At 41.4% G+C, this 27,774-nt stretch overlaps 2 protein-coding genes across 2 annotated transcripts in view; one reads left to right on the top strand and one right to left on the bottom strand.

The window, feature by feature from the left end:
• Nucleotides 1-6,224, top strand: part of LOC149298119 (uncharacterized) — a 77,902-nt gene extending 71,678 nt beyond the window's left edge. The window contains exons 47-51 of the mRNA XM_089487622.1: nt 1,469-1,681; nt 2,365-2,542; nt 4,544-4,658; nt 5,201-5,373; nt 6,143-6,224. Coding sequence (XP_089343748.1) covers nt 1,469-1,681; nt 2,365-2,542; nt 4,544-4,658; nt 5,201-5,373; nt 6,143-6,224 — 761 coding nt within the window. The remainder of the gene's footprint in view (nt 1-1,468; nt 1,682-2,364; nt 2,543-4,543; nt 4,659-5,200; nt 5,374-6,142) is intronic.
• Nucleotides 6,225-21,296: 15,072 nt separating this feature from the next.
• Nucleotides 21,297-24,560, bottom strand: LOC149298118 (insulin receptor substrate 2-B-like). Its single transcript, XM_089487621.1, has one exon. It carries the CDS (start codon nt 24,558-24,560, stop codon nt 21,297-21,299), a length of 3,264 nt encoding a protein of 1,087 aa, XP_089343747.1.
• Between the last annotated feature and the right edge of the window lie 3,214 nt (nt 24,561-27,774).

Below are 27,774 nucleotides of genomic sequence, written 5' to 3'. Positions count from 1 at the left end.
TTTTTTCCCAACATGCACTGTGACTAAAAGCATTCCGGAGGACATTTAAAGCGGACGGCTACAATCAATTTTTATTCTATTTTTACTCACCACGATTGCGGATTATCATAGCGGATGACATCAATTGATATTTATTTCTCCTGAGGAAGCCCAGTGAGCGGCGAAACGCGTTGAGAAGTTTTTTAATCTGCATGTTCCTGATCCACTACAATGGACATTTAGTTTGAATAGCGACTTGAATTCAACCATCCTGTAAGTGCTTTTTTTAACTTGCGCATATACTATTAAGGAAGATACTGCACCATATGGTTGTTTTCTTTATTTTATGCTCTTAGAGATTTTAAAGAATAAAGAACAGTCTTCATACCTCAGACGAGCCTGTTGTGCTGGCACTGTTTGTGAGTGCATTTCACACCTTTTACATAGCTTCTTGTTCTTGACAATATTACACTATAAGATTATTTCTTTTTTCTATGTACACATGCGCCCCGAATTTTGCTGGTTACGTGTTTGAACGCCGAGAGGAGCGTTCTGGTTGGGCTGCGGCAGTGATACATTAGAGAAGTAATTTTTGGTTCCTATTCTTTTACCATCACCTTACACGTGTTTTTTGGGTGTTTTTAGTTTTTCGGTTTTTGCAAAATAACACATCCTGATAAGGGCTTTGTTTTATAAATATCAGACTTTAATTGAAAGTATCATCCATGTAAATTAAAATGTTTAGCATCACAGTTTAGCATTACACAGCATTTTGATTAAAGGAAATATAATGGTTATAAACTAGCCATTAACAGGGGAAGATGAGACATATGAAACATAGGATGCCAGTTGCCCTTATAATGCTGTTGCTTGAAGTATTGGGGACACTATTTTTTCGGGTGCATCTAAAATATAATATAAGCAGATCCCTCAGTGTAAAAGTTCCCGTCTTCTCCCGGCCACCAAGCTTAATTAATATGGATATTGATCATGTAAGAGAACACATGGTTCCTTACATTATCCTTTTCATACCATAGCATTGAGACACAGAAAAGCAAATGTGTGGTAGTTACCAAAACCAGTACATAAATCAAGGTACTAGCGGCCCATTAAGAAAGTACTCCACATTTGGCTATGATGATAAGGCCAGATGGGGCGCAAATCGCTTCTGCGTATTACATATTTCCCAATATGGACAGCGTAAATGGAGCAGAGGAAGGATCCAGACAAAGTGTGATTTAAGACACCTAAACATTCGTCTCGGAAGCATCTTAAAATTAGAGAAGCCCAGGGTCAATTACTTACCTACCCCTTAATAGCCCTCCCTGACAGAAAAATGCATCAAGAGTGATGTGAACAGAGCTCTAGGAAAGATCACATATCTTATAAAGAAAAGCGACACGCAAGCCTATTAGTTGCTACAGAGAATCAATTGTTGTATTTATTAATTCACAATAACTTTTATTTTCCAATCTCTCCATGGCAATAGGTTTGCGGGGAAACCAGGGTGTTCCTGGGCCTGATGGATTACAGGGTCCCCCTGGAGTTCCTGGTCCTGGTTCTGTAGCTCATGGATTCCTCATCACACGGCACAGCCAGTCGACAGATCCCCCCAGCTGCCCCCTGGGCACCACCAATATCTACGATGGGTATTCTCTCCTGTATGTTCAAGGAAATGAAAGAGCACACGGCCAGGACCTGGGTAACGCACTTATCTTTGTCCATGTGTAACCTCCAAGCTTTAGTTCATAATACATACAGATGTGTGATAATACATATACACAGCGTACTGACAATGATTGTACTTTCCTATGTGTTGTGGTTTAGTTATAAATTGTGTCCCAATATGGCCTACACGATTTCTTGACTACCTCAGATAACCTTGTCGTATACAAATCTATCCATTCATTTTCAGCAAGTGTTGAAGCTCATAGGATTCAAAACGCATTAGAAAACTTGTTTATTAATTGGAATTTGTCTTTTATCCCAAATAATACATTTTGCAGTTCCAAACAAAGTAAAAATATGTATACCATGGGGGTAGGCATCTGAACTCAAAATTTTAATAATTTGTATGATTATTCTTCACCATTAAGTTATATCTTGCCATTTGTTACATTGGTTCTTCCTTGGTGGTTCTGGCAGCCATTCTAATGGTCGGAGGAAAGGAAGAACGGATTACATTGGGCAGGAAATTTATTGAAATGCTAATTATGACAGGTATCTGAGCTTCCGTAAGATAAAATAGTGCTGTACTTTTAAACATCTGCAAGCAATCACACTTACTGACAAACAAAAAGGCCAATCTATATAATAGTATATATATAGTATAACCATGGCTCTAGTGCTAAGAGCAAATAATTATTTTCCTCCCTGTTCCTCTAGGTACTGCTGGCAGCTGTCTGCGTCGCTTCAGCACCATGCCTTTTATGTTCTGCAACATCAATAACGTGTGTAATTTCGCTTCAAGAAACGATTATTCGTATTGGTTGTCAACACCTGAACCTATGCCGGCCAGTATGGCGCCATTAAGAGGGCGAGAGATACAGCCATTCATAAGTCGGTAAGTCTTATGAATTTCCACAAATGTATTTGCGGTTTCATTTTCAAATGGTATGTTTCATTAGATCATAAGAAAATATATGTGTGTAAGTTTAAACAGCTGATTTCCACATTTAGAAAAAAATAGGCTCCATGAAAATGTAATTTGTGGTTTGGGGAGAAGCTACTTTTCCATGGAACTACATTGTAGTCATAGACTATAAACTCAATTATAGTAGCAAAAAGAGCAAACAAAATATTGGTGATATCATAACTATCTTCAAGTATATGAATGCTAAGTACATACAGCCAAATAGTTAATTACACTCACTAAGTGGCCATCATCTAAGATCCAAAGAGCAGTTCCATATTACTGTATTCTGTATAGCAAATAAAGTCTGGATTGTACTACCTAGGGAAGTCATGAGAGCAGATAGTGTGAGGGAACGTAAGGATTGGAGAGAAATTCAATTATTTGGGTTTCTTTTTCACCCTGAGGCAAAATTGTTATTAGCTTAAGGGGGTTGTTGCCTTCATATGGCTCAACTTTGACATGGATGTCTTCCACTAAATCTGATGTCTTTATTAAACCTCATTAACCATGTAACTCTATGCAGTGTAAACCCCTATTTTATGCAGTCCATTAGTTACCTGGTGTGTTTTATGCCAATGAACACCATCATCTAAGAAACCATGCCACAGAAACTGTGAAATCACACAGATGACAGCAAATACTATGGGATCACAGAATATTCTCTGCCAAAGAAGATACCTTTTCTAGCAACGTAAAAAAACCACTGCATTACCATGTTGGCTCCTTCTCTTGCATTCAGTTTCGTTGATTGCCATTTTAATATGAAGAGCAATAACAGCGTGTTATTCCTAGCATAATGTTATTAAACACCGTTGAGTACAAATCCACCGGTAGCCAGCAGGTACTAAATTCATTCTGTGGAAGATTTGGGCAGTGGTACATTTTGGCTCATCAGATGACGTGAAACCTTCTTCATTTGCTTCCGGGATCAAGTGTTCAACACGTTCCTTAGTAATGGTCACCTTTGTATATATAGTATATTGCAAAAGCATTGGGGTAGACCTTCTGTTTGACATACCATGCCGTTTTTCCTTTACTGTAGAGGGCAGCAAGCTTTCCCGGCAGCATAAGGTGCATGTCGGTTCTTCCTGAATACAGCATGATCACCTTGTGAATGAAGTAATGTCACCTCAATTCTTCACATAAGAATTGTTTCTTATGATTATTCTGGGGTGGAAACATTTAAATACATAAAGTGAATTTAATGGAGGGTTTAGAGGGTCAGAGGGTTAGTTGTAATGTGAGTAGGTTTTACTTTAATGAGAGAGTGGTCGATAACTAGTCTTCCAGCAGAAAAGGTTAACCCCTTTGTGACCCTTAGAATGTACTATTACATCTTCGGAAACAAGCCCTAGGTGACCAGTGTTTCTATAGTTTCTGTATTTTTATTCCACGCTGCAAAGATTTTGAAAAGTTTGTGGAATCATAAAAATAAGTATTCTCAAAAGCTATAATCATACTAAGAGAGTATTGAAATTAGACCTTTTAATATTAACTCACAGCAAATGGGGTTATAGCGAGTATCACTGCTCTATATCACTGTCATTAGCCTGCGTTGGACAAATTTATTCACGTAGTTATTTATTTTATGTAGATCAAAATACAGCAAAGCACGTAAACTGTCAGCAGTAACGTGTTATAAGCTCTGGTTTCCGGGGTATTTGAGGTTTTTCCAGTATTGGGTTCAGGGACAGATCATGGCCTTTTACTGACCCTATTGGAAATCCAAGTCCATTCAGGACAGATGACTTCCAGTGGGCTGTGCTTGGATGTAGCAAGAACATCTTCTACACATTTCTGTGGCATGTCCTTAATGCCTTGATATCGTTAATCTATACCTTCACTTTTCCTGATGTCGGGAACCATCAGATTGCATTGTGTGTACCCCACACATCATACACCTTTTCCTAACACATTTCATTATTACAGGTGTTCTGTTTGTGAAGCTCCAGCCATGGTGATTGCTATCCACAGCCAGACTATTCAAATTCCATCTTGCCCACAAGGCTGGGCTTCTCTCTGGATTGGATACTCATTCATGATGGTAAACTGCTCTTCTTCTTCGCGCATGAATGTCTTTGCAGTAAAATTGCAAACACTTTCCCATGGTGGAAACAGCCATACATTACGGAACAAAGACCCATCTGCTTACAAAACAGATTGATTGATACCATCTTCTTAATTGTGTTAGCTGTCTCCCTGTGCAACATTATAATATTATATTTATTTTCTAAATGGAATCAATTTAAAGGTCAGCTTAGGATAAGCTGTGTGGTTGATACCGTTGAATGTATTTAATATCACCTCATTGACTTTCTATTGCCTATGACCTCAAATCCCTCTAAACTGAAAACACTAATGAAGACTGTTGTTACATTATAAAAAAGTACTGAAGAATACTGATATATCACAATACTGTTTTCTAAACAGCGGTGTTTATAGGCCAATTCACCATCAGCATAACCATAGCTGAAGATTGACTAACTTCACAAACAGGAAGATCATATAGTCTTCTTAAACTAGGATTTGCATGTGTCATAAATAGAATTATTTGAGTGAATTTAAGATTCCTGTTCCTTTTCTCAGCACACAAGTGCAGGAGCTGAAGGCTCTGGGCAAGCTCTAGCATCTCCTGGATCCTGCTTGGAGGAATTCCGTTCTGCTCCATTCATTGAATGCCATGGCCGTGGTACATGCAATTATTACGCCAACTCGTACAGTTTCTGGCTGGCAACTGTGGAAATGGCTGAAATGTTTAGGTAAGCCAAAGAAAACTAACAATGAACTGTCATATTGTCAACACACCCTGGAAAGCTTAGTCATCGTAAAAAAGTACCTTGCTAATTAAAGTAAACTTCTTCAGCTCATACATGGTGTTTCAGCCCCATATTAGTAAAATGAAAGTGTAGCGTGCTTTGGAGACGCTCAAGGTCTGCTTTATTATGTAGGAAAGCAACAGTATTTTCACTATTGACACCCTAAAATGTAACTTTCCTTCTTAGCTTGTTTACACCTGTACATTGAAACCTGAGGCGTCCACAGTCTTCAGAAGCGAGTATGAGAATGGGGTTAAACCTAGTGGCTGCATAATTATATGGAGTCTGCAGCAAGACAGCACTGTACAGACTTTACTTAATCCTCTTCCAAAGCATCTCCATCGTTAGTAAACTTCTGACTGGTTGTCAGATGTGATACTTACATGCTGATGTTTTCAGAACGCTGCATATTAGCCATTTGTATGTTTCCTAACTCTGCTATCTTAGCCCAATCTATGGTGCAACTGACCTTGGTAGCACTGCTATAAAGAATCAGCATAGTGTGTTGTTTGAGCAGGGAAAGTCACACAAAATACCGCATGACTGCGTCATATGACATCACCAAGACCTGAAAATAAAGTTTAATGGAGTAAAGTGCAATAAAACCAGATTCCTGACAATGCAGGCCTACATTACTATATACAACAATGAATTTTAATCTCAAGGAGACAAATATTATTTTAACCTTGTTGTTTTTCGTTTGTGTCACCAGTAAACCTCAGTCTGAAACTCTGAAAGCTGGCGACCTAAGAACGCGTGTCAGTCGATGCCAAGTATGTATGAAGAGGACGTAACACTTTGGCGAACTGGCTAACTGTGGAAGAAACCTTAGGTCTGAATTGTCCTCTGTGACAATGGTGCTACCGTGTAGATAAAAAGTAAGAACCAGATACTGTTATCAACAAATTCAAATGTACCTCACCCAAGTGCCATATGGAGGATAGTCTGGTGCATTTTGACGAATGGACTGAGAAAAACATTAACTTCTTGCTTCAAAGAGAGAAACCTGAGTTTTGGCAAAGGACGAAATGAAGTTTTTTTTCCCAGTACCAAATGGCACTTTTGTTTTCATCAGCTAAAGGATAAACGCACTGAGTATGATTATAATACCAAGGCTGCAGTTTTGAGGAAAAAAAACTAAAAATTTTTCCATGGTGCTACTAACCCTTCAGTATCTTGGGTTTCTAAATATAAAACCGCTAAGCTTATTTCTCTTTGTAAGTAATGAAATGTGTATATTGTGTACAACACTTTTTTTTTTATTAGTTTATCCATGACTTCATTTATGAAAAATAAAATTATAAAAATCACACTTTGGTGCACAAATCTACACAGGTTAATATTCATAATATATGCATCAGGATTTTCTATGTATTTTAAGGCAACGAGGCAGTTTCACTCGTCTTTTCTGATCAGGAAGAATATTATTGATTGTGCCGTTTGCATTTCCCTTCTCCTGGTTTTTGATTGGACTTTTTTGATTTGTACCATAAACTTACATGTAGCCATTCTGATCAACATTTTATTGTGTATACCGTGGACACAATCCCTCATATTACTTGTGCCTCAAGATTTGGTATATATTTTTAATGTGTGTTTTTTTACTCTAAACACATGAAATAATTAGCCATATTCTTTATAACATTTTAAATAACACAAATGCCGAATATTCTATTTTAACTGTTATAAGAAGGCAAAGTCGGAAATTACCAAAGTAATTACGCCTGTGGAAAGCGTTGTCATATTGTTGAAAGTAGCGTGACTGAAATAAAGAGAGATTGGCTCATTATTTTCTTTCTTTTTTGGGAGATTAAAAAAAAAAAAAGTAGAATGTCTTAATTGAGTTAATGTTGCATTCCAGGACAAAATGATCCTCTCCGAGGCATTTTGTAATAGATGAAACCAGGTGAAATAATAATGTCACATGACTGCTTGTATTTTAAAGTTATAAGATGTAGCATGACCACATTTTAACCATACAACAAAAACTATGCTAAGGGATAGTAAGTTGGTTCCTGATGAGCATTATTGTATGGGCATTGAAGCCCTCTATAATAAACACATTGTCTGTCTGTCAAGGACTCTCTAATATATAGGTCAAAATTCTGAGTTTTTATTGCTGTTTATTACAGATTTAAAGACTTACTGAGGCGTATCATCTACTCCTGTCCTGTTAAATAAATACCCAATATCCCCAGGTTGAGCTTGGAGTTCCACTAATACATCGAGATTACAATTATACTTAATGCCACCTGCGAGTTGGATCAGCAATTTACCCCATAGACAAATAATGACAGATCTAGTGTAGAGAGTATAAATGTCTTACTCAGTTATGGGGGGGGGGGAACCATCTGATCTCGCTACTGCCGCAACCTACATTATTATAAACAATTATTTTTGGTGCAATGACAATTGTCTTATACTACATTAATGGAATGTGTTTGTACATTGTGTAGCTGTATGTTAATTCCTATTGATCTGGCAATATAGAGTTTTTATTACAAGACTGTTGTACTACTTCTTTGTATTGTGTACATGATATGGTTTTGTTTTTGTTTTTTTGTATGAACTGGATATGGCAAAGAGTTTCACAGTCTAGAAGAACCAAGACAGATTTGAGAAAAAAACTTCTATTTTATAAATAATTTAACATTCACATCTTCCCTGTAATGTTTGTTAAAAAGCATCTCCAAAGAGTAACCAACGTTAGGGAGCTTTTCAAGGAAGTCCAATGAAAGATTAAACATGTGTTAGATTGTGTTTAACAGTAATAATAATCTTCAATAAAATTATATAATTCGACTTTATTTTATGTCATGTGGGGGTGACACCTGTTTACAGTTTCCAGGACTAAATGTATTTCAATTATATTTGAAATAGATATAATGTTGAGAAATTATTTTTTTATTACTAGTATTGTTATACATGCAGGGGTTAATTTGCAAGGGCTTAAAAGTTCAACTTCCAAATTATAATTGGACATCAGTTCAAGATTTATCGCTGAAGCAGGACAGTATAGGACAACCATGCCAGTTGATGAAATATCTGCTTTGCTATTAATGGGAATGAGAACAAGCTGAACAGTTACAGCACATAGGATGCCGTCTGCACCCCATAGAATAAATGCTGGATTCACTAGAAACTCCTGTTTAAAGCAAAGGAAATGTACCTTTCTGGTATGCCAAAATCATACATTTAACCTTATGAAATAAAATTACAAGGATACCATTTCAGTGAGATAAAACAATTGACACGAGCCCTGCATAATACTGGAAGATGAGTCCCACAATAAAAGAAATGTGTGCGGGGTTATATTAACTTAGACTTAATTCAGGTCTTTAACACCTTCTGCGTAGCCCTTCCCGGTCTCCCCTGATCAGTTCCTACAGGGCAGTTAGGTTCCAACATCCCATGTGTCCCAATAACACCCACCATAGATTGACACGTCTTCCCCTAAATAATCCTGTGCTTGTGTTATTCACAGACTGCTCAGCTTAGCGTATGGTTTGTGAGCAGCCTAGGGACGTTCACTTGCCCTGCCATGGGTAACTCTGGAAGGCTACGGCTCTTAACGCATAAGATTACAGTGCAAGTGGCAACATGGACTTCAAATTATGACAAGATGTACCCATTGCAGAAAATAGGTAGGCAGTAGACTTTGTAGAAATTGTGTATTTGTATGCACATCTAATAACAAGGAGGGAACCCTTAAAAAAAACATCCCTTCCCTCTCTTAACCCTTTTCTCCCTCCCTCTTTCTCCATTCTTTCTTTGACTCTCTTCTTTCCTCTCTGTCTTCTCTATCACATTTTTCTTCCACCCTTTCTGATTGGGGTGTTGCCATACCAGCATACATGCTATACATAAAGTATAGAGATGGCAGCAAAAAAACATATGTTGCTCTATATGTGAGAAATAGCTTAAGGCTAGGTTTCCACTTGGTTTTTTTTAGCTAAAAACGCCAATAGCGCCACCTGGCGTTTTTTTAGTGAAAAAACGCTGCAGCCAGATGTTAGCTGTTCTTCAATAGGAAATCGCAGAATGCCATATCCACTTGGCGTTTTTTTGTTTGGCGTTTTTTTCAGTCCTCTTTGGCGTTTTTCTGCTTTTTTGGGCTCTGTGGCAGTTTTTCAGAATCGCAGCATGTTGACACTGGCGTTTTTTGCAAGGAAATCTTGGCGTTTTTCTCCAATAGAAGTCTATGGGAGAGAAAAAACGCCATGAAAAAGCCATGTGGGTTTATTGCCTTGGCGTTTTTTATGGCGTTTTTTTTCCACAGTTACAATGCAGAGGATGGACCCAGTATCTGTGTGTCCTACGAGAAATAGGCTGGAAACAAACAGTTTCACACAAAACAAAGTTCATATTGAATTCTACACCATTTGGAACAAACATGCCATTACAAACAAACATACGCGACGCATCAACTGGATCCTGCGTGCCAAAAGCAACAGCAAACAATTTGCACCATCATTTGGGGCCAATCTTCCTAGAGGAGCAGACATTCGGAATAAAGCATGCCTTACAAACCACAGAAAAGTGACAAAAGGGTCCGCCGGGGCGTTTAAGTAGAACTCTACCAAGTAAATGGCATCAGGGGGCAGATACTTGCCATTTATTCTAATCCCTTTTTTAGCTGGGTGAAACTTCTAACTTGTAAAGGCTGTAAAAACTGCCTAAGGTCAAAAAAAGCAATTTCCACAGAAAGGCTAAAACGCCAGAAAAAACTCCAGACAAAAACGCCAAAACGCAGGAAAATGCAGTGGCAGTTTTCTTGGCGTTTTTCATCAAGAAAAAAAACGCAGGACAAAAACCCAAGTGGAAACCTAGCCTAAATCTTACACAAGGTAAGAAAGGAACCTAGAGACAGTTTGGGTAAATTAAGAACTTGGTGACAAAATAGTTGTTCACATAGGTGTGATATATGGACCCCCTGGATGAGAAGATGACCTCGATCACCTTCTAGTTAAAGAAATAACTAAGACGTCAATGAAAGGTGAGGTTATCATTATGAGGGTCTTTAATCTCCCTAATGTAGACTGTAAAATCAAACAACTGGGCCAAGAGAAGAGACATCCTAAATTCTTTACAAGGATTGTGTCTTAGACAATTGGTAGAATCTTTACAAATAGAGTTGATTTGTGGGTGCGTGTTTGGGCTCCAGTAATCATCAATCAGTGTGGTTTAATATAAGGACAGAGGTTGCCCTGCACCGCTCTAGAACAGAGGAATTGAAATATTTAAGAGATATTCTGCTGCAGAACATTGTACTGAACTTGTTAATAAGAATAAAAGAAAAGGGAACCCGTTGTGGTACTCCTCAAAAGGTGGTAGCCTTCAGGAACTATAAAACAGACAACATGAGAAAGATGATAGCAAATATAAAGCAAAACGTATTATTAGATGCACCAAAGCACACACATTTTAGATATATACCGTATTTTCCGGCATATAAGACGACCCCCAACTTTTCCAGTTAAAATACAGAGTTTGGGCTATACTCGCCATATAAGACTACCCCTCTACCCAAGCGATGTACCTTACCGGTGATTGGCTGGTTGTTGTATACAAAGCTTGGATTGGGTGGGTCAGCTCTCCCTAACATATGCCTGTCCACACACACATGTATAGACATACACTGCCCTCACACACCCCTTCCTTTACACACATACACATACACATACACACCAGCTTACAAACACACATATACTGCCCTTACACACACCTGTCCATACACATACACTGCCCATACACAGACATATACATACATACATACATACACTGCCCTTACACACACACCTATATATCTACACACACTAACATACGCCTGTCCATACATACATATTTATACACTGCCCTCACCACACACCCCTGCCTTTACACACACACATTATATATATATATATACATATATATACACACATATATATATATATACACACACACACACACATCAGCTTACAAACACACAAATACCTACACTGCTCTTACACACACCTGACCATACACACACACCTGACCATACACACACACACACATATATACACATACACTGCACTTACACCCCTTTCTCCCCATCTCTTACCTTTCTCATCTTCTATCTTCCATCTAGTTGTGGGAGCGTGAGGTCTGTCATTTCAGACCTCTGCTTTACTGCTCCCTCATCACTACGCGCCGGCAATGGATGCCGAGCGCCGGGATATGACGTCATCCCCGCGCTCGGCATCAATAGCCGGCGCGTAGTGATTAGGGAGCACGGAAGCCGAGGTCTGAAGTGCCAGACCTCGAGCTCCCTAATGTTGGGCTAGTTAGAGGGAGGTCGTTATCTCCACAACCAGCCCCGCTCATTGGGCACCTACCTCGGCGTGGCCCTGAAGACCGGCCCAGGGGAGGCGGCTTCTCTGCTCGCCCCTCCCCTAGAGATACGCTACAGTTTTAGGGGCTTCGTGGGGAATCGAGATTCTCCAGTCCGGCTCGGTAAGTTTCAGCACCTGGCGTATAAGACGACCCCCGACTTTTGAGAAGCTTTTCATGGGTTAAAAAGTCGTTTTATACGCCAGAAAATATGGTAAGTGAAAGAGGAAAACATAAGCTAGGAAAACTAACTAAAGACACACGAAGGGAGTTATATAAAGATGGATAAAAATCTCGATGAGTACTTGTTTTCCATTTTTACAGAGGAAGATGAAGAGAAGAGGCCGCAGTTAGCGAAGAGAAATATGGCGACATATAAAACAGGTGTGTTTACAGAGAAAGAAGTTCCACCTAAAATTCTCCAAATTAAAAACAGACAAATTCACCAAAAAAAGTAATAAAAGATCTCTGGCAAATTCATTAGACTTAAATTCATTTAACCAGTCACTATTGGCACGAGTAGTTAAGAAAAAGTTGGCAATTGTATTATTACTTCCAAAAAAGGAGCAGCCTGGAAGTCTTACATCAGTAGTGGGCAAAACTGAAAATAGCGCCTATGGCAAGCACTGAAATTGTGCCCCTGTCCAAATATCTAAAACCCATTTATTAGACCCTGCTGCCGATAGCAGGTATAGATCAACACATTAACACACAAACCCAGCTTTGCATGTATAGGTCAACTGAAATTCACTTGTGATCTCAGCACTGAAGGTATATATCAAATAAACAGAATCAGACATACAAATCCTGTATTTGCAGGTATACAATAATAATATATGAAACGTAGCATTGCAGGTATAGATCAATTAAATACATGTAAACAGCATTGTATGTATTAATCAACTGAATATGACATAAAAACCCTGTACTTGTAGGAATACATAAATAATGTATGGAAACATAGCATAGCAGATATGGATCTACAGAATGACACAAAAAACCCAGCTTTGCAGGTATAGATCAATTGGAATTCACATAAAAACATAGCGTTAAAGGTATATTTAAAACACCCTAAATTACAGGCATAGCTCACAGGTTGCACACCCCACAGCCAGCCCTGGCATCCCTACTGCCCACATAGAACCTGGCCAGCAACCAGATAACACACATAAGATTTGCTATCTTTGTCCCATATACACCTTGCCTGTGCCATCTTGGTCCCCAAGGCTCAAACATCCTGCTAGTGCCATCTTTGCCCTTCCACAATTATACATCTATGATACACACAAAACACTTTTACAGTCACTCACTAATTCACACTTTCATTCAGACAATTCATCCACACATTAACTCATGCTCTCCCTCATTCAGACAAATCATCCACATATTAACTCATGCTCTTCCTCATTCACTCAGTGATCCACACTTTACTTATTTCAATATTCTTACTACCCTCTTCCTCACTATCTACCCCCCTCCCTTACCACTTTCTACCCTCTCCCCCCCCCCCTTTCTCACTATCTACACCCTCTCCTTCCCACCCCTTCCCCCTCCCTTATCACTTTCTAACCCCTCTCCCCCTTTGTAGTTCCCTCACCTTTAGGTCCAGCGACAGGAGCACGAGACTTCTATCATCCTGCTCTGATGCGGTGCCCGCTGCTTCACACCGAAATATGACGTCATATTCCGGCACTCAGCATGAAATGCTGGCACTGCGACGGAGGTAAAGGCCTCCTCCTAGGCTCCCCCTTTCAAATGGCGCCTACCTTAGATACGCCTCTGTCTGGATCTAAATATGTTGTAAGATCGGAAATAGCACAAGTTTACTACAGGGAGATCTCGTCAAACTAATTAATATCTTTGATTAACTAAATTAATGGGCCAGGGAGGTAGAGTAGATATAGCCTTTCTGGACTACCATAGCAACGGTCAGTCTGCTAACGACAAAATATATGCTATAAAACTCAGGCTGTGGAGAGAAACAAAACTTCTCCCAGAAGGGGGCACCGCTGTTTGTTCAAAGTATACATTACAATGGGGTGAGGGCGGTGGAACAAAAATGTTTTTATTTCCATAAATAAAGAAATGAATTCACATAAAATAGAACACCGTAATGATCACAAGGGTTTCGGTTTACGAATGTATTTACCATACTAAAAAATGAAAACACTGAATTCTGAATCTCAGGCATCTGTTTATCACGCAGAAGATCATTCATAAATTAACCCGTTTATATCAGTCACTCAAGCAGACGTGGTCTGCTGCAGAAGTAGAAGTGAAAGTGACGGCAGACAGATTCCTATTAAACTTCTAATATATTATTCCCACCTATGTCAGCGGGAAACACCCCCATTTAAAGGGAAAATGGGTGGGGATTAGGGAGTGTCAAGACCACGCTCCCACGACCCGGAGGATTCGGGTCTTGACCAGGAGAAGCGGTGCTCACCCAGCAATCTCCCTGCAAACCCAGAGAGTTCCCAGGTATGTCTATAACCCCAAAGGGAATTTTTCATCAATACCCAGTGAGTTACATACATTTGTTAGCAAAGATCCATGAGATGGTCCATTAGTACGAACATTTACACACACAAAAAAAAACAACTAAACGCTAGAGGTGCATAAGAGGAAAAGAATAATCAGGACACAAGAGAACAGTACCAACCATGTTTTATTCATTTGTACAGACAAAATACCTTTCCAATATGAAATTAAATTACAAATTGACAAACCATCCTGCTTCCGTCATTGGTAAATTTAAACTATACAGCAGCAAAAACTGGCAGCTGGAAGCTATCTACGATATGCTTTACACACTCCCAAATTATGTTCCAGCACAATACTGAATAAATTAGTTTTGTTTGTAAACTAAGATTGCATATTTTATGCCGTACCTGTTTTAACTTCCGTAGAACTAAGGTTGATGTTATCTATATTAAAGATCTGAACCGGCAGCCGCGACGTCATCTAGGCCTAAAAAGGTCGGGATCTATGATAGCGTTAAGGAAATTCATCCAAAATCTCTCGCGACACAAAACGCAAATGACATTTAAATGGATAGATATCTTAATACTTTGTAGAAGGGGTTTTTGGTATTAGAGAGCAGTTTGTTTGGAAACCTAAAGGTTTTGTGTGTTGCAAATCTCACTTGATGTTTCAGAAGGCCGTGTAAATATATATAGATATATAAATATAAAAAAAAAAATACATTTTACACCAAATCATGATTTGGGGCGTCAGAAATGACAGTGTATTGCGGCAATAAATTCATAACCAGAATTAAATTCACATCAACGGCCTTTCCTGCCTCATCACAGCGAAAACAGTCGCTGCCCTACTAGAGAAACGAGGCCGGATTGGGTTTAGCCTCAACCCGCCACCAGAAAGCATTTCATTAATTAGAGGAAAAATAAAAAGTGCTGCTTTAGTTTAGTGGTGCAAAGGAAACTTTAAACTGTTACAACTTTTCATACACTGGCCACAAAGAGGTAAAGATAGATGAACCGGGCAGCTCGGTGCTCCGGCATACCCCATATCAAAGCGACAATATCAAAGCTTTAGCATGGGAACACGAGCACAAAAAGCAAATAATGCCGCAACGCACTGTATGGTTAAAAAGTAAAACCCCAATTAAGAGATTTTACTAGTCCCCAACTTCATGCAGCAACGTACTTCTTTTAGGTGCAGAAGTCTTAACGTGAAAGCGGTGGCAGCACATCAATGGGGCCTTGTTAACTACACGGTTATAATAGTAAGCTGCCAAGGAAGCTTTGATTTTAGCTATTTGGTTACCAAATGGGGGGGGGGGGAACTTAAGTAAGCCCTAAGTATGGGGTTAAGAATACTACATAACCTTTTTTGTGGCCATTCACACAGAATAGATTTAATAAAGTACCTCTAATCTATCAAATTCACTCTTAATCGTAGAGAGATGTGCAATACTCTGGAAGGGTAAGGTTCAAATAAACATCTCTAACAAAAAGTCATGTACCATAGAAAATGAATCTTTGTTCATCATATGAGGCATCTTTCCATATTATAGATCAATTAAAATAGACAAAAAAAAAAAAAGCAAAATATTTTGTTAACTTTACATATTTAATATTCTTTTTGTACCAGAAAATTAGAACTTCTATATAGATCAACCACAAAGCAGTCACTTTCCTTAAAGTCTCCGTCATCTTCTTCCACTGGGCGGCACCTCTCTGAAAGGCTCATAAAACAGACCTGTGCAGTAAAACGGCATCAAAGTGCGACATGGAAGCGTTTTCTACCCCATTTTACATGTCAGAGCCGCGTGGCGAAAACAATCTCTCATACGCAAAAAAAAAACAAACAACTTTTAAGACGTGCCTTGAGAAATTCATCCTTTTTCGTAAAAATATGTATATCGCGAAAAGAAAAATAGGATTCCTTTGCAAACACATTAAATAAGCTTTAAACGGCAGTTCATTTATAATGTGTGTGGGGGGGGGAAGCAGGGGACAAATCCGTTTGAAATTCAACACGACTTGGAGCTTTATGTCGCTGCGTTCTGTCTTTCCCAGTCACCTTATTTGGGTTTTCCAGCAGAAAAGGCTGGGGGTGACACATTCTTCTCTATTGGTTTCCATGGCAACGTTCTTAGTCTGTGGCAAATAAAACATAAATAAAAGTCAATTAATTCAGAACAATGAATTGTACGAAGTGTGGCTTATAAAGCAGAATGAAGTGGTTTTATCATTCATGGGTTTTAATGGATTTTAGGCAATAGAAGAGTACAAGGTGAGAAATCTCTAGTTGGAGAGACAAACATGTAGCCATACGCACGCACACAAGTACACACATGTATATGTATACACACACACATTCATGTTTCAAAACGCAATTATATCACCAATGTCTTAAGCTCAATTGTGCTATGTTTTATTCTTCTTCACTCTCGCACAACGCCCATTATATATATTTTTTTTTAAACGCTTAATGTATTTACCAACTATGGTAACAGACAAGTCACTATTTTAATGAATAAAAAAAGACCCCAAAATACTGAACGGTTTCAGTACATAAAGACCTTCTTTGCTTTAAAATGTTTATTAGTAAATAAAAAAGGTAAAAGACGTAATTCAGTGATATCCCGAGGTCTGTTACTAGATGTAGCGCAACTGGTCGTGTGATCAGCCGCCTGCTCAAAATGTGCACACAGTGATAAATTACTAAGCAGGAAACATTGTGTCATGCGTGTTAACCCATGATATGCTGAAAGGCCCTGCTGAGAATAGAAGCAGTTGGTTTTTCATAAATGGGATTTTAGGGGGAAAGGGTATAAAGCAACAGCTAGCTCCTCACAATCACGTTACAGCGAACAACCAGACCCCCATATCTCCAAACTGACTGCTGGCACCTGATATTGAGCCATTTCATTATTGATCTATGGCTTCTAAACAGTTAACTCAGCCTTTTGCTTATACACATTACTCATTTAAGTTTCAATATGCTTTTTGAACTAAAGATTTGTTTAACCCCTTAAGGACAATAGGCGGTCCCTAAACCCATTGAAAACAATGCATTTTGAGCCCGTACATGTACGGGCTTTGTCATTAAGGGGTTAAATCAGAAGAGTTATAACAATGCCTGGCCCAGGGCCTCCCAACGCCATGAGAAAGCCGAGGAGCAGGGCCGGCCCAAGGCAAAATGCCGCCTGGGGCGAATTTTAAAATGCCGCCCCCCCCTTATCTACCCTTCCTCTCCCGCCCCCCCCTCGTACTTACCTTTCAGCAGTCCTGCGGCGAGTCTCCCTGTTCGGTCTCGGTGCCGGCTTGTAATGCTGAGCGCCGGAAATCTTCCGGCACTCAGCATTACAAGCCGGCACCGAGACCGAACAGGAAGACTCGCCGCAGAGGAGAGAGAGAGAGGGGCGCCGAGCGGGTACTGACAGCTTGGTAAGAGAATACCACTCGGCGCCCCTTTCTCTCTCTTTCGCTTTAAAAAAAAAAAAAAAAAAAGGGACTTGGGGCGGCAAAGTGGAGCGGTTGCCCCACTCGGCTCCATTGTCGGGCCGGCCCTGCCGAGGAGTATTTGCTGAAGGGCGCGGTAACATGTATTCCGTTAAAAGGGGACACGCCAGCCACAATGTCCCACGTTAACGCATGAGATAGCGGTGCAGCCCTTGTGACGTTGTTGCATTTGCAGATGCATGGAATCTCCCAATATGCATTTGCCCCCCGCTAGCTGCCATTCAGCTGAACGCATCTCCTTGTATGCGATCGCATTACTGCCAGTCAGACGCATCTCGGCAAGTGCTCAATGGGACTGCTTTCCTGATACTAAGCGACTGCTTCAAGTAATTGGCAAGCGATGCTTGAACATGGAGGATGAGGGCAGCTGCAGCAACAGGGCTGCAGCTTCTAGGACACAAGACTGCTTCTAAGAACGTGCATTAAACAGCTTATAATATTCTTCCTCTATAAGAGGGATATGAAACTGCTTACAACGCAGCATATACAGTATTTGCTCGATAAGACAAGGTTTTTTCCAGAGCAAATGCTCTGAAAAATACCCCTCGTCTTATAATCAGGGTCGTCTTATAATCAGACCTCAAATAGGTCTGATTATGAGACTAAGATCCAGATCCCCCGCAGCAATGCAGGGGACCTGGATCCTCCTGTGTTATGCCCCCCCCCCCAAACTTACCGGTGCTTCTGATTCCCCGGTGCTTAGTCCGGGCAGCGTGTAGAGCTCTACGCGATTCGCGTGGAGCTCTACATGCTGCCCGGACTAAGCACCGGGGACTCAGATGCAGGGGACCTGGATCCTCCTGTGTTATGCGCCCCCCCCCCACCAACCCAGAAGCACCGGTAAGTTTGGGGGGGGCGGGGGAGTGTTAAATGGGGGGTATAAGGCATTTCTGGAGGCAGAGTGCTCTGTGAAATGCCTTTTAACCCCTTTAATGCCACTCTGCCTCCTGAAATGCCTTTTACCTCCCTATATGCCACTCTATCCCATAATATGCCTTTTAACCTTTGGCATATAGGGGTATAAGGCATTTCTGGAGGCAGAGTGGCACATAGGGGGTTAAAAGGCGTATCATGGAGCACAGTGGCATTTAGAGGGTTAAAAGACATATCATGGGGCACAGTGGCATATATGGGGTATAAGGCATTTCTGGGGAAGAGTGGCAATCCTGGGGGCAGATGTGCATAACTGGGGGGGGGGGGGGGCAGGTTGAAAAAAAAAAAAAAAAAAAAAAGAAATAAAAATATTTTTCTCAATCATAGCTTTTATTAACAAACAATTGCTCACATAGTTTACATGAACTAACATTTACTGGTAAAACTTTTTCCTATAGGGTCATCTTATATTCGGGCTTTTTCTTTTTTCCATAAATTAATATTCAGATTTTGGGGGGTCGTCTTATAATCGAGCAAATACGGTATTTAAAGGCAGAATGTGAGCATTCCTAAACAATTCCACATTACTATAGTGCGTTACACAACATGTTTGTCCATGTTCTACCCTTTAACCTCTGGAGTGCTAGGGCATTGCTATAGTTACATTTCAGTGACAATCCTGAGCGCTGCTTACATTTTTACTTACAGATTCCTACAAGCTATTCAGAGACCTGGTTTAGAGAAATCTACCCTACCGCGCAATATATATCGGGTAAAGGAAGGCAATCCGCATTTATTCTCAAGAATAAAGTTACCTTTAATCATTTTCTTAAAATTCCCATGAAACGTAATAATGGCGACTGCACGTCTCTACCCATCATAACCTCGCATGTCCACAAGATGGGTTTCAAAAAAAGATACACTGCCTGCACATAGGGGATCATCCAGAAATACTACAAGTCCCCTGTTCAGCTCACAGGGCTGCTGCATGCATTAGTCTGCCCAGCAATATGAATACAATAAATATTCATCACATAACCCCTGCATTTGTGGCACGGGTCAGACCCACGCAGAGGATCCCAACCTAAAACGCCACCAAGCGGTAGAGAGGACCGATGACACTGCAGAGCGTTCCACCGTTTGAGTTACCTGTCTGCTCCGTTATTTGTCAATCTGAACTTAAAGGGAAAATGCTTCTTAAGCAGAATACGCTGCATACAGTAAAGTAGGTCGCCATTGACAGAAACTTGGTGTCATCCCTTTTTGTGCAAATAAAACTTCCTTTATCTGCAGTCTGCAGACCTGTTGGCTGCTGCGATATCAAGTGATATTTTGGGTAACTTTCCTGCTTAAACAGAACACCGAGCTGACTCAATGTCAATTCTAATGAAGTTCGTAAATTCATAGACTTTCATTAGTCAGAGCATCCGGCTGGAGGATTAAGACTAAGCCATTCTATTTCCCACAAGTCTGGGTAAATTGTTTTAAGAACTAGAACAGAGCTAGGAAAAAATACAAAGATGCAGCTCCCTGAAATCATATTGTGCAAAAACTGGAAATGTCAAAAAAAATTAAAAATCACACCATTCAAAATAAAGAAAAACGTGATTTACTGTAGATTTGTCACTTTCCCAAATCCTACATTTTACGGCAAACAAACCTAATAGTGCTTCCGGATTAGAATGCACACACCAATAGCCCAAATGATGTGTACAGTATAGAAAGGCATCTTCATTTCCTTTACTATCCTGCTCGGTGCGTGGGGGGGTAGGGGGCATTACTTTACCCCGTTGGGTTACCAAGTGATGAGCGCTATGGGCAAGCTGAGAAGATCAGAGATTTCACCCTTACGCCACCCGACCTTGTGAGACAGAATATCTCGGCAATCTGCATCAAGGGGACAAGGAAGGTAGAGACCCGGACAAACAGCCCGAAGTTTTGCACATATGCAAAAACATCGCAATATCACACTTCACAGTGTTTCTATAGGGGTTAATAAGCATTTCTCAGATAAGTGGAACCTGCAGAATTTTGCATTCCAGAAAAACTTACAAACATACATACATAGTCCAATCATTCAGTCTCCAGGTGGAAATATATGAATGAAGAATATGCCATGCAGTCAAACTCCACCTCATTCTGTCACAAACTTATATCATCACCTCATACATTCCTATCGTCTCCTCTTACATAGTAACTGCAAGATATGATTATAATATGAAATACAGCCAATAAACCAGCTCTACCACAGGACTGCGGCATAGAAAGCTCAAACACGCTTAATAATGGAGCACTACAACCTGTACGAGATCGTGCCCATTATACCAGCTCCCGGATACGAAGCACAAGCCAGTCATCTGCCAGCAACTGGTTAAACAAGGCTAGATAACTTCATTCCGAGTAAACAAGATGCCCACGCACCAGCTGTATCACACGGTTAATTTAATCCTACTAGCCCAGTCTGTAAGGCAAACTGCCAACAGGCACAAGAGATCGAGGCAGAAAACGTGAAGGATTTTTTTTTTTTTAATTCAGTACCCAGTATTTAAGCACACGCCATATACACACATGCATTATACACACACACACACACATGTGTAAACAAACATACAGTCACTTCCTGTTTACTGCTTATCATTCAATTAACTACAAACCTTTTCTGAGGGCCGGGCACTTCAAACAGTCAGACCTTGAGAAGTCAATGCTGACATAAGCCCCGCTCTCCATGTTTCTGCTCCCATTTGGATGCTGGTGACACGCAGGCGACGTAGAGTCACTGACGCCATCATGCATGCTCAGGGCGATGTAGTTTAGGCCATTCTGAAATCCTGTTGAGCAATTCCTGGACATTTTACTTTCTTGTTCTCCACAACACTCATCTGGTTTCAACCAAACGTTGTCGAACGAAGCAGAACTGTGCCTTTTGCCACTTTCAGTGAAACAGGACGAGGAAGTGATCACTGTGCTTGCAGAAGAAAAAGTCTCAGAGCTGTGCCGCCGCCGGCCTTGGGAATCAGCGCGGATAACTTTAGGACCAGCTATGGATTCAGATGGAGGGTTGGGAAGAGGAGGAAAACTACTACGAAAGGGTGACATCTCATCTATGCACAAACAGTTCACAATAGATGAAGGACTGTCAATGTTTGTACCATTCTCTGTCTCATTAGAAAAGGGCCTTGGAGGAGTCATTGCCATATTGAAGGTCATTGTAGTGTAATCATCATTTCTGTTTGTTGTGGTGCTGACACAGGCTGTGCCGCATGGGAGTTTAGCATACTCAGCACTAGGCTGAATTCTAGAAACAATTGTGCATGCATAAGATGAAATGTCTGTCAGAGAGCTAGACAGTTCTGCTGTTGCCTTTGGAGACTGAACATCAATATCCACACTCATGTAGTCAGATAAGGGGGATTGTCTCTGGTCACAGCTTGAGCTCAAAGAAGATGGGGAACCTTCTGCAGACAATGAATATGGGGTGCTACTAGCCTTATCACTAAAGTCAATATTTATATACTCTCCGGGACTGGTGGGTTCACCAGAAGCAGAATGATCAAACATCCTTGGTATGGTATTGCTCCCTCTCATGGCTAACGAAAGTTTATTGGGCCTTGCAGCACTAACTTGATCTGTAATATTGGAAGATTTTATGCTTACTTTAGATAGACCGTTAAGTGTTGCCTCCTTAGTGCCATAACTTAAAGTGTCCATACCTACATGAAGTAACTTACCAGGGGAGGACATTGGAACATACTCGCTGTGATCACTATTTTGTTTAGATGAACTTTTAAAGCTTCTGGGTAAAGAAAAATATGAGCTAAACCCCCTGGAACCATTTGTCAAATTAGCATCAGTCTGTTTGACAGATGAAGAGCTTCCATATGACATATCCATGTACCCTCCATTAGTAACCTTTTCCTGGTTACCCTTAGTAATACTGCCTGTACCTACATTTCCAACAGGTGAACTAGCAATTGGAAACATCATCATATACCCTTTTGATTCCACCTGAGGACACCGATTAACTATTTGTTTTGGTGCAGATACATTTTTAGGAGCCATTGGTAAATAGTCGTTGTCATGTGAATGAGAAGGCATCATTGGCATGTAACCATCATCAGTGGCTTTACTCCTGCTTTGGTTGCAAACAGAATCTATAATACCATTACTGTAATCCTCAGGATGAGTGTTGTCTTTCAACTTTGGTGATTCAGAGTATAAAAACTGCTTGTTAATTTCTTCAGAGTCTTCATCTAAGCAAGTGGCTGTGTGTGGCTTTTGCTGCAGCATGGCATTGCTTGGTTTAGTTAAAGAGTATGTTCTTTTCCTAAAACTTTTATCTCCTTCCATATAATCATCCTGAGCATCAGGGTGGCTTTGGGCACTCATTGACATGTAGTCACTGAGCGTGTTTTCCTCTTGAATTGGGGGAGTGTTGCCCAATGAATCAGGTGTATTGCTCCTTACACGAAAGTACCTTATGTCACCAGGGCTGGAACCATACTCATCAGATGAGTTAAACCCCCCATCGCTAGGAGATCCACACACAGAAGAACTTGACGGCCTGGTAAGGGTATCAGAAGCAGAGCCGAGACCGCTACTGGAACAAACGCTTATCGGACTTGTAGCAGAGGGAAAGTGAGAGACTGGTAAGGACGCAGATCTTGAGTGGTAGCCAGAGTTAAAAGGTGCCCTGACATACCTGCCGGTACCTTCCTGCTTGCCAAGATTTAGCCGTGCAGTATTTAAATGGATCAAGCTACCAGTCACTGACCTGAATGGCCTGGTCATTGTACCTTCACCCTCACTGGAGGTCCTAAACCGGAAAGCGTTGTTCTTTGATGTTGGGGGGGTGCCCACCACACTCTCTGTCCTGGACCTTCTCTGCAGGCCTGTCTGGCTGGGAGGCAGGTTGCCCAGATACCGCCTGGTTGTAATAAAAGAGATAGGGTTAGTGCCAGATGACTGACTCTTGCTTCTGGGCCTGAACTCCGAGTAGGCTTTTAAGGCTTTCATGGTCTCCAGGAATGTTTCATGCATGTTCTGGGCCACCACACAGTCGTCCACTTGCATCCACAGCTCTCCGGCCCCCGTGGACGAGGAGCGACCCACCTCTATGAAGAAGTAGTTCTCCGAGTGCCCGCACCTCCTGATGTTCATAAGCAGCAGGTGGACGCAGGCCACGTCGGAGTTCAGCTTGACCAGGTGCACTGCCTTGCTGGACAGGCACAGTCTGTACACTCCGGAGAGGTTCTTGGCCTGCCCCAAACCCCGGGGCTTCACGGTCACCTGCCACACCTCCTTGAAGAGAGTGCCGGCTCTCAGGGCCCCGTAGTTCTCCTCCAGCTCCTCGGTGTCCAGGCAGGCCTTCTTATTCTCGTTGATGAGCTCGCTGAGGGCTTGGTACCAGGCGTCCTGCTCCTGCTCGCTCTCTGCCACCATAGCGAAGTACTCATCCTTGGTGTACAGGGCCAGCAGGTGCTTGTTCTTGGCGTCCGCCCTGCGGCTCACGGTAAAGCACAGGTAAAGCGGAATGACCCTCTTAGGGGGGCACCCGGCACCTCCGCCTGCCCTCTGGGAGCTCCGGAATTTTTTCTCGTTGTCGTAATACTCCAGTCGGGCAGGACCCAGATGGCTCTGACTCCTCAACACGAAGTACCGCTTGTGGCCATGTTTCTGCTTCCTCAGGTAGCCGCGTTTCCTCACATCGTCCTCCCCCGGCGCGGAGGTAAGCGCTGCGGCAGACGAATCGGTCACACACTCCTCTTGCACTTGCGATAGCACCGGTCCGGACAGCCGCCGATAGCCGTTCTCCTCAGCACACTGCTGGACGGGAGTGGGAGGCGGCGGTAGTACCCTCATTGCTGCGGTAGCTCGACAGGATTTGTCCTCCTCGTTTAGGACACCCGCCATGGGGGGGGGGGGGGGTGGAGAGCCCCTCGGTTGGCCTCTCGACTGCGGCGTGTGACGAGCGCCGGCTGCTTTCCGCACACAGTGAATGAATTAAAGCGCGCACGGCTGCGTTAAACGAAGTAAATATTATGGGACGTTCATGATGTAGACGGGAATTTCCTTCTTCCCGAACAGGCAACGAGCCCTCCCGCCGCGTATACACACCACAGACAGACTACAGCGGGAGAGCGGCACGGCGAAAACAACACGTGACCCCGCCCGCCTGCGTCACCTGGACTATCGGAATCAATGACAAACTCCCCAACCAATAGTGACGCGTTAAGATGAAACCGTCACTTAAAATGGGCCGAATTTGTGATCTCCGAGCCCCGCTCCGCCTTCATTTTACTCACGCTGTGGCATGTAAACAGGTCTCTGATTGGTGGCTGAAGGGGAGGACCACGTCTGTCTGCTGGAAGACGGACAGTAGTAAGGAGGCGGAGCATAGAGGAGCCCGATTGGCTGCCATTGTGGACCCAGTTAGGGTTTGGCGCACTTTGATTGGTCAGAGCTATATTGAGACTGCCCCATCTGTGGGCGGGAAACTATAGCCTGGTTGTGAGGAGAAGTAAACAACAGTCTGAGGAGAGTCGGTTACAGGGTGGGGAGGCGGGAGCGAGAGTTCGGGTGAAACGTCAAGGAAAATACGCCAAACAAATGGATGCGGCGAGAGCATCTCCGCTAGCCTCATGCGCAGTAACCGTATAACCAATGTCGCAAGCTGTGCGTAATTCCGCCCATGACCAAAAATCATTGATAAAATTATTAATAAATAAAAATGTTATTCATAAAAATAACACGTTCGCGAAAAAAATAGACCGAAAACCTATTCTAAGAAATAGAGAATATAATGGGGAAAGCGTATGCTGACCGTCTCACTGACCCAGTGCAGCGAGGGTGATAATCAGACGCACATTAAAAGTATTGCAATAATGCACACGGATTATAGAATGAAGAAGCGAAGTAACAGATACTCGGGATAACCATATGCCTACCCCGTGCATGTTTAAATCCCTTCACTGCTTTAACCTCTTACCACTTAAGCAGGAAGGTTGTTACACGTATCTACCACCCTTTCAGTAAAGTAAAAACGTTGGAGAAATCCTGATAAACATACACCTCACCACCCCAAAAAAACATGGCAGGGCTAGGGCTTTATATATTTCTCTTTCATCACATACTAGGATGGCCACGTAGAATAAGATGATATTAGGCAAGGGAGGGGGCAATCGCTTTGCCTCCTAAACGTTGATCTGGTCACATGCCTCGCTACATACGTGTGACTATTCTTACATTTTATAGAAGCAGGATTATTAACCTGGAAACATAGAACTGTCGCGCATGTTTCTAATCAGCACTTTGTGCATATTAACTTAATTTATATAGGCAGAAAATTAAATGAGCGACGTTAACATCCCAACATGTTTCCGTGTAATTGGCTCCGTACGTCTATATTTATTTTTATCATGAGTATGGGCTCGATATGAGGAAACAGTGGCTACTCAGGGCAGAGGAGGGTCCATTATTATTATTATTCCATTTAAAATGTTCTGTGAGCGATGTCATCGGGCTATTGCAACATTTTATTTGTTTAAGAATTTTTACAACATGCCGTGTATTATTATTATTCATAATAATATTATTATTTTCTTATATATAGTATCAACGATTTTCACAGCTCTTCTTAAAATACATATAGTCAGGTTTTATGACAAGACAAGAATTGACAGACAAAGACAGACTGATACATTAGGTAGAGAGAGCCCGGCTCGCAAGCTTACAATCTAACAGTGTTTGTGATTGACTTGTATTTCATAGCGTCGTGGGTCTTACACAGAACGATTATAAGACGACCCCCAAAATCTGAATATTAATTTAGGAAAAAAGAAAAAGCCTGATTATAAGATGACCCTATATTTTGTAAATGTGTAAAATGTACTCGCTGGGAAAGTCTTGTAATAGAAGGAAACATATTCATGTAAAATAAAAGATTTTTCGGGTGTGAACATTTTCTAAGGGAAGGTTTACTGCCGCCGACAGCCCCACTAAGCAAGAAGTAAAAGAAGCACTTTCCTGTTGTAGAACCGGCTTGAAGCGGCCAATCAGTGCGAGCAGTTTTGCGCATGCACGGGGGGTTCTAAATAGAGCCCCCAGCCGCAGAATTCACTGAGCGGTCCTGGAGCTGACTGGGGTGAGTATATCACATACATAGTGCCGTGTTAGGCCTTAAACATCTCTTGCACAACAACTAGCTGAGTGGTAAGGAAAGGAGCCAAAGCATACGGGGACATACAGAATCCCCCCAGGCGCAAGTGACGACACGAAAAGTGCATCTAACAGCTGGACTGCCCCTTTAAGTAACAAGCGTCTGGATCTGCAATACATCTTGTTGGTGCATTATTTATACATTTGGTATCAAGGTAGACAAATGCATACAGGCTACACAGGTAAGCGTCACCCAAATAAATCCCATAAACTCCTCTGTGTTTATAATGATCTTCTTTATTAAACGTGCATCGTTAAAAGCTATAGAGCTGGACACGGTTGATGCGTTTCGCACTAGGTGCTCACCAAGGTAGACAACCTTTGGCACGCTTGTTGTTGTTGCACTTTAGATCCTACGATCGTAAGACAGCAGTTGTAATCCAAAATATTTGAAGTGCCAAAGGTTGACTATCAGTGTTTCCGAATAAGCGGTTTCAGCACGGACACTACTGACTTGTAATGAACATTGTTCGCTCGGTTATGTTTTAAATATCCAGTTATTTTTATCTTCACTCCAATGACGCAACACTAAGGAATATTCTTTCAATTTGGACATACAGCACACTTCTCTAATTAAAGTGTGTTAAGAATGTTTCACTCGGGCTTCATATGTCAAATACCATAGTAAACATATCATTTCAACAAGATGAAAGAGCTTCAAAAACTGAAGCTTCGGTGTCAAGAATTCAAGAGTAATTTGCAAAACTCATTTAAAAGGCTTTGCGCCTACAGCATTTAAAAGAGAACGTAGTTAAACCAGAATATTCAGTACGTCTGCGCTGTGACTAGAACAAAATCTAATTGTTTTGATCTTAAATTTACTTACTGAAGTAAACTTTCGCAAAATGCTTCATTTGCATAAATCCGTCCGTTTAAAGAAAACACTTGCTAGGATTTGAATAATCCCGTA

Source organism: Sceloporus occidentalis, unplaced genomic scaffold (genome assembly GCF_023333645.1).
Source record: "Sceloporus occidentalis isolate IW3139 unplaced genomic scaffold, rSceOcc1.0.p SCAF_34, whole genome shotgun sequence".
Lineage (NCBI taxonomy): Eukaryota > Metazoa > Chordata > Lepidosauria > Squamata > Phrynosomatidae > Sceloporus > Sceloporus occidentalis.
The sequence above is the reverse complement of the archived record's forward strand: the minus strand, read 5'-3'. Positions and strand labels throughout refer to the sequence as shown.